At 39.7% G+C, this 17,587-nt stretch overlaps 1 protein-coding gene across 1 annotated transcript in view; it reads left to right on the top strand.

Annotated features, from left to right (window-relative positions):
* Positions 1–17,587, top strand: part of ABCC4 (ATP binding cassette subfamily C member 4 (PEL blood group)) — a 133,988-nt gene that overhangs the window by 36,926 nt on the left and 79,475 nt on the right. The window contains exons 14-19 of the mRNA XM_088523307.1: positions 4,384–4,480; positions 5,650–5,865; positions 7,553–7,693; positions 9,086–9,123; positions 9,474–9,574; positions 11,494–11,640. Coding sequence (XP_088379433.1) covers positions 4,384–4,480; positions 5,650–5,865; positions 7,553–7,693; positions 9,086–9,123; positions 9,474–9,574; positions 11,494–11,640 — 740 coding nt within the window. The remainder of the gene's footprint in view (positions 1–4,383; positions 4,481–5,649; positions 5,866–7,552; positions 7,694–9,085; positions 9,124–9,473; positions 9,575–11,493; positions 11,641–17,587) is intronic.

The raw sequence follows: 17,587 nt of genomic DNA, 5'->3' as shown, positions 1-17,587 counted from the left end.
CTGTTCTATGCATATCTTTCTCAAGACAGGTATACTCCTACCTAGTACATTAAAGGTATAGAGGGTTAATTCATCATATTTGCTGCTTCTCTTTCTTCTGCTCAGCTACTGCTGTAAATATGGGTTAAAATACATAAATACTTTTCAAATGAGAAACAATGTCAGTAGTATAACTCCAGTGGGAAAATAGTCCACAGTATTCTTAATGTTGCTGTGTCTCTTAAGAAATTCTTCATAAGAAAGACAAGTTGTTCTATGGATGATGGAACACGTAAAGCTTGTTTTCCAATTGATTTATTTTCCTTAATCAAATTCCTTGGGGCCTAGTAAGGTATAAACTGGAGATTTTTGTGTCATTTATAGCCTTTTTTCCTGTGGGTTTTCTGACATTTAACAGTAGAGAAGCTTCAGCCCTTTCCCAATGGGGAGCTGGAGTAGAATTCTATCTTTTATGCCTTTATCTTCTATATATATATCTTTTCATTAACTGTTAGGGAATGAGATATTTTTAAACTTCTACTTTTTTCTATCAGATCTAAAATGAGGGATGGACATACACACACACACACACTCGCACACACACACACACACACACACAGATACTGTGGTCATACAGTTCTTTTGGAATAGCCCGTGGTGTTTTAAGAAAGTCATTTGGTCATGCTTGGACCCCAAGAAATTATGTGTTCTCCCTGTGGGTCTTTCTAACATATTTCTGTAAATGACATGATTTCATATCACCTTTTTCATATCAGTTGGGTCCTATCAGTGATACTGACCCATAAATGGTTGTTTGAAGCACGAGATTTTTATTTCAACACTGTATTGAGAGAAACACTTTTCTCTAGGAATGGTTCTTCCTTCAAAAGTTGTCCAGAGATGGAGCAGTGTGCCAGTCACAGCTGATGAGCACTGCTCTTTCATTCTGTTCTTCTTCTGCACTCATGAAAGGAGGTGGAATTGCAGGGCAGACTGGGCTTCTTTCTGAATTAGACCTGTTTTTTGTTGTGATGATTGGGAATGGTGCAGGTGGAGCATCCCTACTATCCAACAGAATTTTTCAGGTCTTTGTCAGTTGGAAGCTGATTTCAGTATGTGGCTCTTTGCCTCTGGAATTAGATAGAAGCTGCAGGACAAAACCCTGCATCTATCACAGCACTAAGTATGAAGTAAGTGGATGTCAGCCTCTATTCAGATGGAGCACGTTGGCATCAGGGGTGAACGTAATTGGACAAGAGGTCACTGGATACTCCTATGTTGAGGAGACCAGAGAATCACCTGGCAGTTTGGCAAGGTGTTCTGAAAGATAAAGCCACTCCCTTGTGGTTTGAGATAACCGTGAGTTTCCCTGCAAGACAGGGAGGGAGACAGGCATGATTTTGTAGCAGAGCTTTCCTTCGAAATAGCAGAAAAAGGTGAGGGAGAAGTGAGGTGACTGCAAAGCAGAGAGAGGAATTTCATAGTGTGAGGTGCAGGGATCAGAGATCCTGGATTCCTTAGTGCATGCTGACCAAAGTCTAAGAAGGGCACGAGAGTCAGGGACGCTAGAGTAGGGAAAATGAGTGAAAGATTCACATTGTCTGGATGCCTGGACAGCACATGGGAGTAGGTGGATCTTTGTTTTTTCCAGCATGATTATCCTGGGATGATTCTGTGCTAGCCCAAAAGAGGCTGGGTCTTGTTATGGGCTAGAAATACAAGTTTAGCATGATAAACATATAGGAATAGAAACAGCATAGGGAAGTAGATGTGCTGGTAGTGTCTTTTGCAAATACGCCTTGTATATTTTGTTCTGAAAATCACTGCACTTAAAAATATAGGAGAACAGATGGAGGTTTGTTTTCCCTGAAATTCTTGAATTTAAAGCAAAAGGAACGGAAAGCAAAGGGAATAAATAAATTAACATAACAAAGACTTTACACCTGTGAGCACTTCTGTGTGTGTTTTAACTTTGTTTCAGTGAGTATTTTCAAATACAAGTATTGACTAAAGTAAAGTTAGACTTGTATGTGAACTTCCGAAAAGCGGATGTGAAAAAATGCTGAGGAAGAAGGTAGAATCGTAAAAGACGATACACTCTGCAGAGGTGAAAGAAAGCTGGTTCTTAGAGATAAAAACTAAAAAGAAAGGAGATTAAAGAACAACTTGTCTCAAAGAAAGGGAACCTGATTTGGAAGAGAGAGCAAATGAGGATTTGTATGTGCTGAAGTGCCAGAGCTGTGCCTGACTTTGCATGGAGCGAGAGCATGCTGTGCTCTTGCAGGCCCCCATCCAGTGAGTGTCCCCTACCACTTGTCCTGCAGGATCAAAGGATCAAAGCTTGAGCTGATTTTTTTTTTTCAGTTGTAGAGAAATTTGCTGTCAAAATGCAGTGTTTTTTTCAATTTGATAACAGCATCCTGTTGCTTAGATTTGTTAATTTATTTCTATTTTTGGTCAAATTGGAGGACTGTAATTTCTAGAATTCTGAAGGTTCTGCCCTGACCTGTGTTACTCGGTACCTTCGGTCACTGATGCTGTAGTTGCAGGTGATACAAAACTGGATAATGCTTTGGCAATTATTAGAGGAAACTCTGCATTGGGATTTATACCAGTGTTATATTCCACGGCACAGGCAAAGTAAAGTGTCCTGTTATGTTTTGTACCTGTAATGTCTCAACATAATAATAATGTATCCAGTTTGGAATTTTGCACTTCCAAAGAGATGAAGACCAGTCCAGTGTAACCCATAAAGAATATGCAGCCGTATGGGGGGAAAAAAGAAAAAAAACTCACTTCTCACTTCTAAGAAAGAAATGAATCTGTGTTTGGGGATTGGTTTTGGTCTAGAAAAAAAAGAAGGCAGAAAGAGAGGCCTCTGTACGGCTCGTGGGTGCTCTCAGAGGGAACATTAAAAAATGTTTACGCCTAAAGCTCAAATACCTTGATGTGTCCAAACAGATGTTTAGTATCTCTTTAGAGCTTTACTAGTTTTGCAAGTCCTGTGTTTCATCATGATACAGTATTTTCAATGGCAGAATTTTCTAGAGAGCTGTCAGAGCAGTGAGCTGTTGAAGTCAGTAGTAGATCTAAGTATATACCTGGTCATGAGTTTTCCTCCCTGTGCTCATACCGCTGAATTGTGACAACAGTTTCTCTACTCAAGTGTTATCAGTGAACTAACTGGCTAGTTTCTTCCTACCCAGACAGACATCAAATCAAGATTTTCTTTTTTTCTTATTTGAATGAACTGATACATCTTAGCAATTCCTAGTTTGAATTTGCTTTCTGCAGAGGTCGTTTGTCTGTCCAGAGATCAAGATCACTTAGGGTGTTGTGCTGACCTCCCTAACAGATCTAATTGGTTTGATCTGATGTTGTGGTAATCCTTTCTTTCTAAGCACAGCTTAAAGTGCAGTGACTTCATGGTGACTCATAGTCATGGAGGCTTAAAGGTTTTTCAGCCATTAGGTTTTGTAGTGGCTGTGCCAGTAAGCTGTTGAACATGCATCTTGGCTGCACAAGTTGAATGCCCCAGTCTAGGCTGTGGGGCTGCCTAAGGGAGGGCTTGATCCCTTGACAGTCCATACCTGGCATTTTCGGGTACCTTTCCTTCTGGGCAGATCGCTCTTCTGGGGCTCCCCAGATTCTTGTCCAGTTCTCTGGATATGATTTGGTGAAGGGCTTCTTGCATGCCTTAGGCTGCTGCTTCAGTTCTCATGTGGCTTGATCCAGCGAGGGCTCCAAAGGGTCTGGAGCCCAAATTATACTCCACAAGGAGTCTGGAATATGAAGAGCTGCAGCTGCTCAGCAGCTGGGTATTCCACTGCTGCAAATCTGCAGTCACGATGTCTTGCTCTCTGGGTCACCACAGCACCTTTCTGTTGGTTTATAGGTGCTTCTTCAGTGCTGAGTTGAAGTCACAAAGTTGTTTTAGCAAGTATGTTCAGCTTAATTTTAACACATAGTTTACATACAAGATGAATTTATGAAATACAATAAACAATATGATATCACTGCTGTTAGCTCTTCAAGCTACTTGTTTTCCTTTATTTTGCCATAATTATACACAGTATGTTGCCCCGCTTTCTGTGTCATTTTGGTGAAGTTTACTGATCGTAATCCTGCTTATGTCATGTACATTTGTTAGTGGGAAGTTTAATACACCTTTTGTGAAATATCCTTAGGATTCTTTCTCCTCCACTTTCAGCTGTAAATCTGTATTTTTTTTTCCTATTTTGAAAACTTAACTTTTTAAGTAAGGGGTAAGGTTGGTAAGCTTTACAATTAATGCATTAAGCATGCATCACTCTCTTTTTCTTGTTTTGAAGGCCATGCAATAAATTTTCCAGAAACACTCAGAATGTTTTTAATTTTTTGAATTCTTTTTCTGCCTCTTTGCAGGTGTATTTGTCAGGCCTTACATCAAAAGGTCCTTGTTTTGGTGACTCACCAGTTGCAATATCTCCGTGCTGCATCTCAGATTCTAATCTTAAAAGATGTAAGTGATTTCAGTGTCTGTTCTACAAATCTTATGTCCTTTCTAATAATGCTTTGTAATTTACAGTGGGAAAAATGTATTTACAAGTCAAAAATAAAATAGTTTTAGCTGCATTTTCTGACACCTTACGATCACAGATATTTTTAAGGATTAAATCAATCTTAGTTTGCCCTGAAAAATGTGTTTCTGATTTATATCATAAATATATTTAACCTTTTTATTTTTATCTTACATGTATGTACTACACTATATACATATAGTATAGTGTGTGTGTATATATATACTCTCTATATACTATAATATTTTATATATATATATATGTATATATAATACTGCAAGAGAATTACTTCTCTTGAGACCTCAGACTTTGCTTTTATTCTTCATTTTTTTTTAACACTTGGTATGAATTGGAAGAACAATGTTGGTTTTGCAGCTGACCCCTTCTTTTCATTAAGGCTGGGAACTGGTCACAGTTACCTTTGAAACCAAGCAGTCCTTCAGCTAAGCTGATACCTTTCAAGCTTGGTTCTGCCTGATGTTTGAGGGCAGAGGGAGCAAAATGAAATAATTTCGACTATTTTGTAAGGTTGGATGATGAAGTTCTTTAGATTACTTCTGATGTATCATAAAATTGCAAAAAAAAAAAAAAAAAAAAAGACATTAGCTACTTTTTTGCTGCAGTGCAGATTGCAGTAGTTTCCCAGAGGTGGGTTGGGGTGCCTGTGCCCTGTGTGCACATTCTGTGCTGGTCCTCGTAGAGCTCTGTGAAGACCAAAAAAAAATTAAGCTGTAGTCACCCCTAGCCCTGCATAGTATAGAAAGCCTGATGACCATGTATGTGGTTCCACAGCCTGTCCAAAACTATGGCTGACTTCTGCATCTTCTCCAAAGTTGTTCTTACTGGTTGCAGCTGGGACTCTGGGCATCCCTTTTATGTGCCTGGTTAGGTGCTGGGAAGAGAAGACTGGCTGGGGACTTGGCAGCTTGTTTCTGCTCTTCCAGAAGAGGAACTGAGAGCAAGAGGCTTCATCTCAGTTACTGCATTGGGGTTGGGGCTCAGCAACCGCAGAATTGCAGCACCTGTGACCTATGCATCAGGGATAGGGAGGAAAAAACGTCCTTTACAGGAAGCGTATAATGAAGATAATCAAAGCTTATATTAATTGTAGGGTAAAATGGTGGGGAAAGGTACCTATGCAGAGTTCCTGAGATCTGGCATCGACTTTGCTTCCCTTTTGAAAAAAGATGAGGAGGGAGAACAGCCCTCGGTTCCAGGCACCCCCAACCTGAAGGCCTCCAGGAACCGTACGTTTTCCGAGTCCTCCGTCTGGTCCCAGGATTCCTCAGTCCACTCGCAGAAGGATGGAGCAGCAGAGCAGCCGCCTGTGAGTGCACAAGGAGAGCCCCATCGCCGGCGCTGCGGGGCTGCCCGTTGGCCGAGGCGGAGACGCGCGTTCCTCCCTGCCGCGTTTGGGTTTCGGGGGTTGCTGGCGGACGTGCGCAGCGTGGTGCTTGGCAGGCAGCCTCCCCCAGCTCCGTGCTGGCATTTGGACACAGCAGAGTTTGAGAGCTCACGTTCAGCACCAGCTCTGCTCCATCCAGGAAGCAGGATTTCCACAGAGGGATCCCAGGGCACTGCACTGTGCTTCCCGTATCCCACATGGGCTGCCTTAGTAGCGCGTGATGCAAACGGTTTCCGCGGGCGCATGCGAGCACCTACCCCAAATCCTGAGCTCCAAGGTGTGCATGTGGAGGCCATGGCTTCATCCAGAGCCCTCATTTGAACAGTTGGCACTGACGTATCCGTGTGACCGTGAGCCCTCCCTGAGGGAGGAAGCGAGGGGCTCTGCGCCGCTCTGCACAGCCCTGTGGTGCTGAAGCTGGCGGGGCTCGTGTGGCAGCAGCCTCGTGGCGTCCGCGCTCCGTGAGAGCAGCCGCAACCGTCCTGTATCCCGCGCCAGAGCTGGCCTGGAGCTGCCCCATCTGTATTCACAGGAGATACAAAAAAAAAAAAAAAAGGCTACTGACTTTCCTTTTTTTTTATTTACCAGCTTTTTGTTTTTCATACCTTTTTGAAGGAATATTTTTACGACAGAAAGCACTAATCTAATCTGATATTAATGTCTCAGTGGTGACACTGTTCTGCTCTTCTTAAAGCCATTAATAGACCAATGTGTGCCAAACTGTTTTTTTTCTTCCATCTGACAGCTCTAGTGCTGCTGAAGTCAGGATATAGGCAAGTAGGTGAGATTTTTCTTTCCACATCTGAGTCAGATCTGTTGAGTCCACTGCTCTTGTACAGCTGTGTCTATTGACAACAAAATCAGATATTAAATGTCCACAGAACTGACACCAGTTTTTCTATCACATGTAGTGTAAAATATCTTCAGAACCGTGTTCATTTGAATAGCTCTTTTGTCTTCTTCATGCGCATCATATTTTTTTCCGTTTTAGTCTTCCAGTGTCCATTGTCCTCCAGCCCATGTCCATTATTGCTTAATAGTCATTTACCATTTTACTCGTTTCGTCTGTGGGCAACTGCTCTGTTGTACTTGCAAAGAGGCGATTAAAACTTTGTAGCTGGTTTCTGACCTCAGGCATGTGTCAATTAAACTTGATGCATGCTTTCAGAAGAGTATTTACCTCGAATGCTTTCCTGAAAAGAAGAGGTTAGACGTGCTGGTGTTGCGAGCACTTTCCCAAGTCCTGGCCTTAGATTTCGGAGCCTGTATGACTGACAGCAGTGTATAAGAGAAGGAAAAAGTAAACAGTCAGCAGTAGTGACAGGGCAAATATTTATGATTGTAAGCTATGTGTCATGCCTTGATGGAATGCAAAATAAAATCACTGCAATGACATTTTACAGAGAGGATTTTTCACTATTATTGCACTAAGATTGATTTTTTTTGTATGGTATTTATACTTTTTGAAATGCATAGCCACTTTATCTTCTTATTTAATTGCTTGCTAATTCTGTGACTTTCAAATGGCTTACTTTGAATCTATGATTACAAGACTGACACTGTTTTTTTCTGGTTTTTGTTTCTTACTTTTAATTTTTTTTTTTTGCAGGTTGAAAATGCGCTGGCTACTATGCCAGAGGAGAGTCGCTCTGAAGGAAAAATAAGCCTTAAGGTTTACAGAAAATATTTCTCTGCAGGAGCAAACTACTTTGTAATTTTTATACTTGTACTGTTCAATGTTTTGGCACAGGTAAGTGGACTGGAGTCACAAGTAATGAAGGTATTCTGATTTTGTCTTTTTTTCTTTTAAAAAAAAAAACATAGCTTAAAAATACTATCCTCATTTCAACTGAAATGTTTGAGAACATCATGCTTTTTTATCTAATAATTTTGTAGCATACCTAGTCATGTTTTCTGTATCAGCATGTAGTTTTTGTGTGGCATGAGCTGTTTTGCGCTCGTCTTTATTCAACAGTCTCAAGGTTTTCATTAAGATTTTTTTACTCTCAGTACAGCACATGTATTGTAAGCCTGTCTAGTTTTCAGAGATAGAGAACAAAATTACAGTACAAAAAGTAGTCTTAAGAAATCTGAAGAAAGTATTTTCGATGGGGAAGGCAAAGAGGTTGACTGGATATGGGAGAATAGAGTCTGACAGAAGTGTTTGGAAAAGAAATCTCTTTTCACTGATAATAAGTTTTGAAGAGGACTGGAAGGAAGATCACTGTTAAACAGATTAGGAAAGTAAGAAGGAGGGTGCGGAAGTATGCTGTGTGTGATGCAAAGTGTAGCAGGTACATCAAAAAGTATTCTGTTAAACAATCAAAATATGTTTGAAGCTTACTGAAAGAAATGATGAGCTAAGGAAGCTGTGAGTAGGTAGCTTTTTGCTTTTTTCTCTCTATTTCTTGATGAGAGACCTCAGACTCATTTCATGGAAACGACTGCTGGTTCTTGGCTTTAAAAATAGTGAGTGTGAGCCATTACTTCCTTTCGAGTCTCTTGGAAAGGTCCCTGAGCATGATCAGATCTTTGCAGTATTTTAATTCTGCATCCAGAATTTTGATTCAGTCGAACAGAAGTTTATCTTGAGATAAATAATCCTACTACAAGTTGAGAGTCATCTATGGGTGCAGAAGGAAAAGTGGCAGTAATGCTGGGGTTCTTTTTTTTTTTTTCCTCCCTCTCTCTGTCTTCCTCCTTCAACTCTGTTTCTAATAATTATCTCCTGTAAACACAAATTTCTGGACTAGTAACATCAGAAAGTTTGTTAATCAAAAAGCACTTTGGAATATCTCTAGTAGCAAATTTAGGAACTGAAAGCAGAGTTCTTTAATGTGCAATTAACATATGGTAAGGAAAGCTGCTATATTTTGTTTGCTTAAATGTATTGCTTTCCTTTAGTTCACTATCAAGTAAGGTAATTCAAGGTAACCTCTTCTCTTTGTAGAGGGTTCTAATGCACTTTCTAATGTGCTTTGCAAATTGCAACTGGTCTTGAAAGACTGGATGGCATACTTTTATGACTATGTGATGTTTTCCCAGAGAACATAAAAGAAGAGCTAAGGAAATTTAATTTTCTGATGTTTTTAATTTTTGTAAGAAGATTATTTATTTATTTATTTATTTATTTTTACTCCAGGTGGCATATGTGCTCCAGGATTGGTGGCTTTCCTACTGGTAAGTTAATGATAACAACTGCTCGGTCATTTCTGCCTTTTCAAATGCTTTTTATCTAATAGAAATCAGTGTTTTAGAGCTAAGAGAGGAAAACCAGCATTTGTTCAGCTTTCTTTTCTGGTCTCCTCTTGTTTTATCTGTGGGGAAAAAATTAAACTTTTGAAAACTTTTTCTGGTGAGGTCTGATGGCTGCTCCTCACAATGTGATCCATGACAGCGTCAAATACATGGGATCCTTTAAGCTAAAGGTCTCAGCAGAGTTGAATCTGGTAGAAGTTAAATGCCTGTATATGTGCATGAATATTTGCAAAGTGTGATTTGATGATTATCTTGCGTGTGCACTTCCCCAGGGCGAACAGTCAAGAGAAGTTGAATGTCACGACGAATGGGAATAATGGAGGAAATGAGACTGAACATCTAGACCGTAACTTTTATTTAGAAATATATGCAGGTAATTCCGCATGCATATATGTGTTTTTGCATAGTTTTTTTAATACAAACTGTATCTGTTGTTTGACCTACCATAATAGACAGTTTTGAGAGGTGCACAGCAATGGCAGTGTGGGGAAATGGGATTTTTAACAGTGACTGAGTAATGTTTTAGCAGATTAGCAGCCTGAGCCTTGTTTCCTGGCTAAATTAACTTGAATAATAAAAGAAAAAAATCTAACAGAAGTAGGTTGAATATAGATTCTTGATTTCTTTGCCTGAATTTTGGAAAATAAACTAGAAATTGAGTATTCAAAAAGTTAGTCAATGTAAACTTGTGGTTATTGTCTATTCTAATAGGTCATTCAACTAAATCTTCAGCCATTATATGGATGGGCAAGAGGGATTGGAAATTGATCCTCATTCTGCAATTCAGTGTTCCAGTTTGTTTATATAATATACTGCTGTTTTAAAACTTGGCATGGCCATATTCTCCTGAAGTGCCATAAATAAGAACTAGTTTTTTAAAAACATTCTAGATAAGTATGCAAATCAAGATTTAAAATAAACCATTTTAATATATCTCAGTAGGACTTAGATAAATGCTTCTGAATACTCCAAAAAAGGCATCAATCTTTAAATAAATTACTATTTTGAAAGACAGTAAGAATGGGAATAGAAAAATAATGTGTAGAAATGTGGTTTCTTTCAGATTCTAGCCAGTTAGCCATTAGCTTCTAGTCATTTACAGGTTTGTATGGCATATAAATCTCCATCAAGAAATTGCTATGGTAGATCTGAGGAAAACAGGTGATGTGCCAGAAGAACGTGTACTGAGAGGACTGGCATTTTTTATTACTTTTCTTATTTATGTTTATATAAAAGGTATAAAGAATACATACATATTTTAATAAGAATCTGTGTGACCTAGGCACTTGACAGAAAACATTGTGCTGACCCAAGAAACACCAAGTTAGGAGCCAGATAATCTCATTCTTACTTGCTCTGTGTAATGTCTTATTTTGTGAGCAATTCCAGTGGACTACACAGTATGATTAAGGATGCCAGACTTGGCCTTCTTTGGCTATATAACCTAAACCATATTACAAAAAAACTTATAGTTAAGGTAAATTTTGTTTTACATAGCAGAATAGCAAGAGTTAACTTGGTATTGAAATGATGTCTCAGTGATACATTTGCAATACTTGAACAGAAAGTAATTATTTGCTTACAGAAAATTTTAAGTCAAGCTGAAAAACAGTTAGGAAAAGGTTTCAAGTTTTGTATATGTATTATGTAACTATGCAGCTTAGCCTTTTCTACAGCCTTAGAAACTAAAATTGAAAAACAATGTTTTTATTTCTGGTCCTTGATTATTGAAAATTTTATCACAGTAGTTTCTTCCTAGTCTCTATTTTTTCTGAAGAAATGGTTTGGAAAAGTTAAAAACAACAACAACAAAACTGTTTGACCGTTACGGAATACCTCAAGATAGTCTTTGTATAGCCACGTGTGTATTACTTGGTTAATACCTGCTTGCAATACTGAGCCTTCTCAGTGGCCTCCACAAGCCACAGCTGTGCACTGTGAAGGGCACTGCTTCGCAGAGCTGCTATGTGGAAGATTTTAATACAGATTTATGGGGAAACAAATATTTACTGTATTTTATAAAGTCCTTTAAATTACCTAAATTACTATATAAAGTAATTACTTTAGTCGTAAATTACTTTATAAAGTAATTGTTTAAATTGATAATATGAGACTACTAAAGCTATTAACAAATACAATGTTTATCTTCTGCATTCATTCTGACTCCTTAAGCTCTTACTGTGCACGGAATGCAATGAACTAGGTTTTTAGCTCAGTTCTATTTTGAAATTCTTTTTCTTGTAAAAGATGCCTATCTGTATGCAGTCCTTGACCATATCTTTTTAATTTTAGGTTTAACGGTGGCTACGATACTGTTTGGTATCATAAGAAGTCTTCTCGTTTTTCAAGTTCTTGTTAATTCTAGTCAGACTTTGCACAACAAAATGTTTCAGTCCATTTTGAGAGCTCCTGTGTTGTTTTTTGACAGAAATCCTATAGGTGAGTTTAAGTCAAAACCCTTCCATATACTGTACCTTATTAATTATGCTTAATACATGCTTTTTGAACAGTTGTGAAATTATAATATTTTTGTACAGTTGTGTTTTTGCTTCTTTTAATCAAAGTCTTCAGGTTTAGAAGTGTTGTACTTCACAGTAAAAAGACTTAATATTTAATACTTATTGATAGTTCATACTATTTTCAAGTGAAGTCTAAGGTAAATGAATGAATGTGTTTTTCTTTCATTCGTGATAGTCTGCAAGACACTTCTGTTCAGGTGTTTTGCATATTTTTTAAAAAGGAAAAAAAGAACAGGAAGAAGACACATGCTCCTATTCAGAACAGCAACATGTAGTAATTCTGAAATACACTTTTGAACATACATATATTTTAGCCAGCTTTTTTTTTTTAAACTGTATATGCATCTGATTTAGAACTTCTTTTGGAAGATACCTTTTTTCGTGTACTAATACCTTCTACATCAGGCATATTTGTCCAGGTAAAAGAAGTTGTAATTTTCATGAAGAGGTGCCTTACTGTGAAGGAGATATTGGAAAGGATTTATTCAAGTCTCATTTTTGTAGTGTCGTCACTATAATATCCAGCCAAGCTATTTTATCCCTTATTTGCATAGCTGAGATGGCAGTGACACAAACAGTGATAGATTTGTCGTTTAAACACCTGATGCATTCCCAGTATGTGTTAAGTTTCTAAGACAATTACAGGAGTGACTGCTAAACTGGCCTCTCTCTGTTGCAGCTTGCCTTTTCCAAAAATAAGCAACTATAAAAAAAAAAAAAGAAAGAAAAAAAAGCAAGGGATGATCATTTGAACACACAGTGATCTATGTTCTCAAGTCTAGAAAGGAGACGTACACACACAGAAATCCCAAGCACTCAGTAGTCCTTACTGGGGAAATAGACTAATGAGCAGCATCAGGGAGCTGACATTGGGAAATGGAAATATGTGGTGAATCATGACATGTCTGTCAACTCCCAACAGTGCAGATAAATCAGTCATGATGATAAAGGAAATGACTTTTTTTTATTTTAAGTGAGTCAGCTTAGATATGAGATCAAAACCTCTCTTTATATATTGCATTAGCAATATATAGGGAAGGGAAGGTTGTAAAGGGAATAGTAATGAGCATTTTGTCCGAATGATACAAGAATTTAAATGTGCTTCTATGAACATCGGTGACCTGGAGCAGAAGCAGGAGGGGAATATGAGGTGCAGCCCCTCCCTGCGCTCCATCCCTGCTCAGAAATATTTGATTTACAGATTTCACCTTCCTGTAATTTGGCATATATGTAAAAACTGAGTTAGCCATTACTGTCATATTAATAAACAACTGTCTCTTTTTTTAAGCATTTGCCACGTTAAATAACTGAATAACCAAGTTCCTGAATAACGAAAATATTTTGTATTATTCAACATTCAAAGAATGATCAGATTTTTATGACTGGAATTCAAATTTAGCGTCAGATACCTCGCAGCAGCAATGAGCAGTGAAAGCCTGGTGGACAGTGCTGGGTTTTGTGGCTGTTTTTTAGGGATTATTGCGTTGTACTTGCCTGCCTTTGCTAGCAGAGCTTGTTGCTCTCTCTGGAAGGTGCGAGGTGACCCTTTCCTTTCAGGCTCCCTTGGCTCCTCTTTCTGTGTTCCCGTAAGGGGGTTGCGCGTGTGTCTTGCAGTTCTATATACGGAGGGAAACGTGGATGTTTTCTGTTCCAGGCTTTTATATATCCAGTTTCATCTGTTCACTTGCAGGAGTGAGGGAGCTGCTCTCTGTGCGAGCCCAACGCAAGAGGGCAGCGTCATCTGTTTTATCCCAGCCCAGCATCACAGCAGCTCCGCAGCCAGATAGCAAAATGTATCTGTAGTATTTTTGGAGGTGATATTTGAGGAGTGAGTTTTCAACATCTACGCTGCGCAGTAGTAACGTGGTTCTCTTCGGTTATCTTCATAATCGCATATATGATATTTTGCCTTAGTATTTTGCACTGTTGTTTCATTTTTGTGTAACTTTTAAGTTTGGGAACTTTGTTGGTTTTGTAGTTAGTGGGCAAGCGAGGCAGATAACCCCTACAGACTCAGTTGCTTTGGGCCGGTTAAAGAGCCCTGCGGCTGTTACTCCTTTAATTTCCTTTTCCAAGATGTTCATAGCATTTGAAAACAAATTTGATAGAAAGCCAGGTTAAGAGACAAGGACTTCAACAGTAAGGAGAGTTAAACTGGGAGTTCCCTTTTTTGAAATTTGTTTCCTATTGATAGTCTTAGGAGATGCTAGTTTTGACAAGCTTGAGGATTTGATACAAGATTCCTTGGTTAGATTGTAAATAAATTGTTCTTTTTCTTGGATTTGGTGGCAGAGGTTTCTTTAGAGCAGGGATGCTAATATGTGGCTGCATCACTTCCAGTACTGCAAGTTTTTGAGGATAATGTAATTTTGAATTACATTAAGTTTAGGAAACTGAAACCTGCTGCTGCTGTGCTGATAGGTGCTGTAAGAATGAGTGAATGATTTGCATGAATTTAGTTCAAGTCGATGTCGGTTCCCCCTCCAGAGAGCTGTCTAAAATTCAGATCCAACCAGAACCACTACACTACAGAAAAGCATGTGAAAATCTGAATTTTTTAATTTTTAAATCTTTTCTAATTGTGCCTCTAAAAACTCCTGGTTCTGATGATTCACAGAAGGTGGAGAAGTATTTTGGCAGACATTACAGCCTTGTTAGAGATCAAAAGCACCCGATTGTGTCACGGTTGTCCTCTACCTGCTGAATTAGGGGCTTATTTGCACCAGCGCTTTGTGGAAGCTCTAAATAAACATTGATCTCTTTGAGTGCTTACTCAAAAACACTGAGGTTTGACCAAGTTGTAAGAAAAAATGTTCTCTCGTCCTGGCAGCCAGAAATAACATGCCAAACTGATAGCAAATAGTTGCGCATAAAAGGAAACTCTTAACTATTAAAAGAGAGATCAAAATGTAAAAGAAAAGCGATACTGCGCTGTAGAGTTTGTTTTTCTTTAAGGCATGAGGATTTTAATTATGGTGCTCATAAATCAAGTGTTGAAACACCTACAATATGACAGGGAAAGTTCCTTTATGGGATTAAAAGCATGTTCATCAATACACAACTGCCTATCTGCGTTTTATCTGACAGAAGCATCAGATGGGCAATGTTGTCAAAGTATGTAAAACGTAGAGTATTTGCAACAAATACGATATTTCAGCAGTCTGAAAATTGCAATGCTGATAATGAGGTGGTTTAAATTATAGCTCTATCAGTTGGATAGTGAAACTGCTCCAGTTAGTGCACATGAATGTCTGCCTGTTCACACAAGTGATTCTGCTGAACAAGGAGCATGTTTGAACAAGAAATACTGGTCCCAGAGCCTGTGATTTGCAGGAGGTGCTGTTTTGGCATATCGTGCAGTTAGCAAGGCAGAGCTTTGCGTTGAAGCATTTCGCTCGTAGCCTCATACAAATATTCACACAAATACTGAGCCAGGAGGCGCGTTGTGCTCCGCTGGGCCTCTGCGCCCACTCGTCCTTCCGAAACGAGGTCTGGGCTGCCCCTCTGGGGCGGTTTGCAGGTATTTCCCTGCGGCCAGGATGAGTTCTGGGGGACTGTGAGACAGGACGCCGGCTCTTCCGAGAGCCGTCGCGCTCCCTTGAACACACCCGAAGACACGATGCCCCGAAGAATCGGGGCCTTCGTTTCCGAGTCTGTGCCACGTTTGGGAACCAGCTCACGTGTGCGCAGGTTTGTTAGTTTATGTTGAAAAGCAGTCCCCATAGGACAGCCTTTTGTTGCAAAATAAGCGCGCGCTTTCTCTCGCCGGTGTTTGCAATCACTCGCGCCTGTTGTTAGGAAGATGACAGTACAATAGATTCCATCAATCAGCCCGATCCTTAACAACCACAGAACATGCTAAATATTATGTTTGGGTGTTTGAGTGGAACAGCTCGTCACTGCAGTAGGTGTGGTAATTAAAACCTGTTGGGTTGCTACATGTGTTTAAAAAAAAAAAAACTCTGTAATGTTTTTTCCATGTAACAATGGCTATATGTACTTTAAACCTTATCAGGGCGTGATTATTAAGTGATATTTTGTGGGAGTTGCTCATTTACTGCTAGCATTATCATAGCTTTTGTTAGGAGTTTAAGTAGTCTTACACTTCCATGTGTTTTATCGCTATTGTGATTTTGTCAGGAACCTTTATAAAGCTGATTGCTCTAGGATTAGTATTTAAAGTTAGCAAATAATACTCTGGAGTTGCGTTTACTTTTATTATCTGTGAGCATAACCCAATGCAACTCCATCCTTATTTGTCTGTGCAGTAATAATTAGATATAACCTGGCCATAAACTGATGAGATTTTCAGTTCACCAAGGCAGCGCTCACCCTATTTACCCTTAATATGCGAGGTGAAATTAAGGGGTTTACAGAAGCCGTTTGTAGGCGGCGACAGCGCGTTGTTTGATACAGGAATAGCGTGAAGCTCGTGCTGACAGCCGCTTCCAAGGGCAGCCTCCCGCTTTCCCGGCACAAGATTTCAAGCCTTTTCACTGCATTTTTCCATCTTTCTCGCATTAAGACCCCCCTGGCAGGGAGAATGGCCTGCTGTGAAACTCATTTCTGCCCGTGTGCTGACCTGCGGAGATAGCGCGACTCCGGGTTCCCCTGCGCGGCGGCGGCCGCGGCCGAGCGCGGCGCGGGCAGGGGCGGCTCGCAGAGGCTCCCGGTTACGCGGGCCGCTCCTGTGAGGCCCAGCGAGAGGAATCCGTGGGTATGGCGAGGGTGGCAGGGAGGTAAAACCAGGAGTTACGTTTCAGCCTCGCAGAGAAGGCAGGCGGTCTGTGGGTAGGAAGGCAATACTGGTGCGAGGCGCTCGAAAACAGCAATAATGTCAGTGAAGCGCCGCGAGGAGCTTAGAAGAAGGCCGAGTTGATGCGATGCTGCCCTGCAAGGGAGCCTCTGGGGTCTGCCTGAAAAATGGAGCTTGCCAAGGACTGAATATGGGCTGTGGCTGTACATTGCAAGAGGGCAGCCTGTTACAGTACAACCCCATGTCGTTAGCTGCGTTCTGCTGCTTGCTAATGCCCACAAGTCTCGCTCCCAGATGATCCTAGGTACTCTGCACTGCGGCATCTGGGTGAATGAATTATTATTATTATTATTTTCAGGTTGCCAGCATCTTGCAGGTTGTGCCACAAGTGAAGTTTGTGCCTGTGGTGATCTTAAAGAGTGTGTTTGGAAACAAAGCAAAAAGGCACTTTTTGAGCCAAATTGAAAAATTAGTACAGAAAAGACAAAAGAAACTGTTTTTTATGTCTGAATCTGCTTTTTCTGGCTCTTCAGAGTAAAACTGAATGATAGCAATGAACAATTAAGGGAGTGGGGCAGTCCCTGCATGTAGAGGTATCGTGTCAGGGATTGCTTTACTATTCAGTTTAAATATTACAAACCTGATAGCCAGAGTTAAGTTCTAAGCCATGCAAAAAGTACAAGACAACATTTGCTTCCTTGCTTGCTCTCCAACCTTTTCTTTTGGCCTGAATCATTTTGGGTAGATATTTTGTGAGTGGCATTTTATCTGTTCAGATTTAAAACAAACAAACGGAAAAAAAAACCCAGGACCTCCTTCAAATTTTGATTCCTGATGTTATTTTATACAAAATAACATCATATTGTATTTAGAGGAGGCAGCAATATGACATCCTGTGTAGGGTGGCAGCTATCAGTCTGAAGGTAGCTTTTATATTTGTTAAAACATTGGTAATAAAGCCATACTAGTATTTTAAAATTAAGCATGTGAAGAAAACTTTTTATTTTTTTATTTTCTTAACAATAGTCCTAAAGCCAGAATGCTGCCATGTAGCGGGCATTTATTGCTTGTTTATTTGCTTCTTCCAGATGTAGGTGGTTGAAACTGGAAA

This window comes from Tinamus guttatus, unplaced genomic scaffold (assembly GCF_059628265.1).
Source record: "Tinamus guttatus ecotype Peru unplaced genomic scaffold, ASM5962826v1 Tinamus_guttatus_pri_ptg000180l, whole genome shotgun sequence".
NCBI classification, from domain to species: domain Eukaryota; kingdom Metazoa; phylum Chordata; class Aves; order Tinamiformes; family Tinamidae; genus Tinamus; species Tinamus guttatus.
This window is presented reverse-complemented; position numbering and strand designations above follow the sequence as displayed.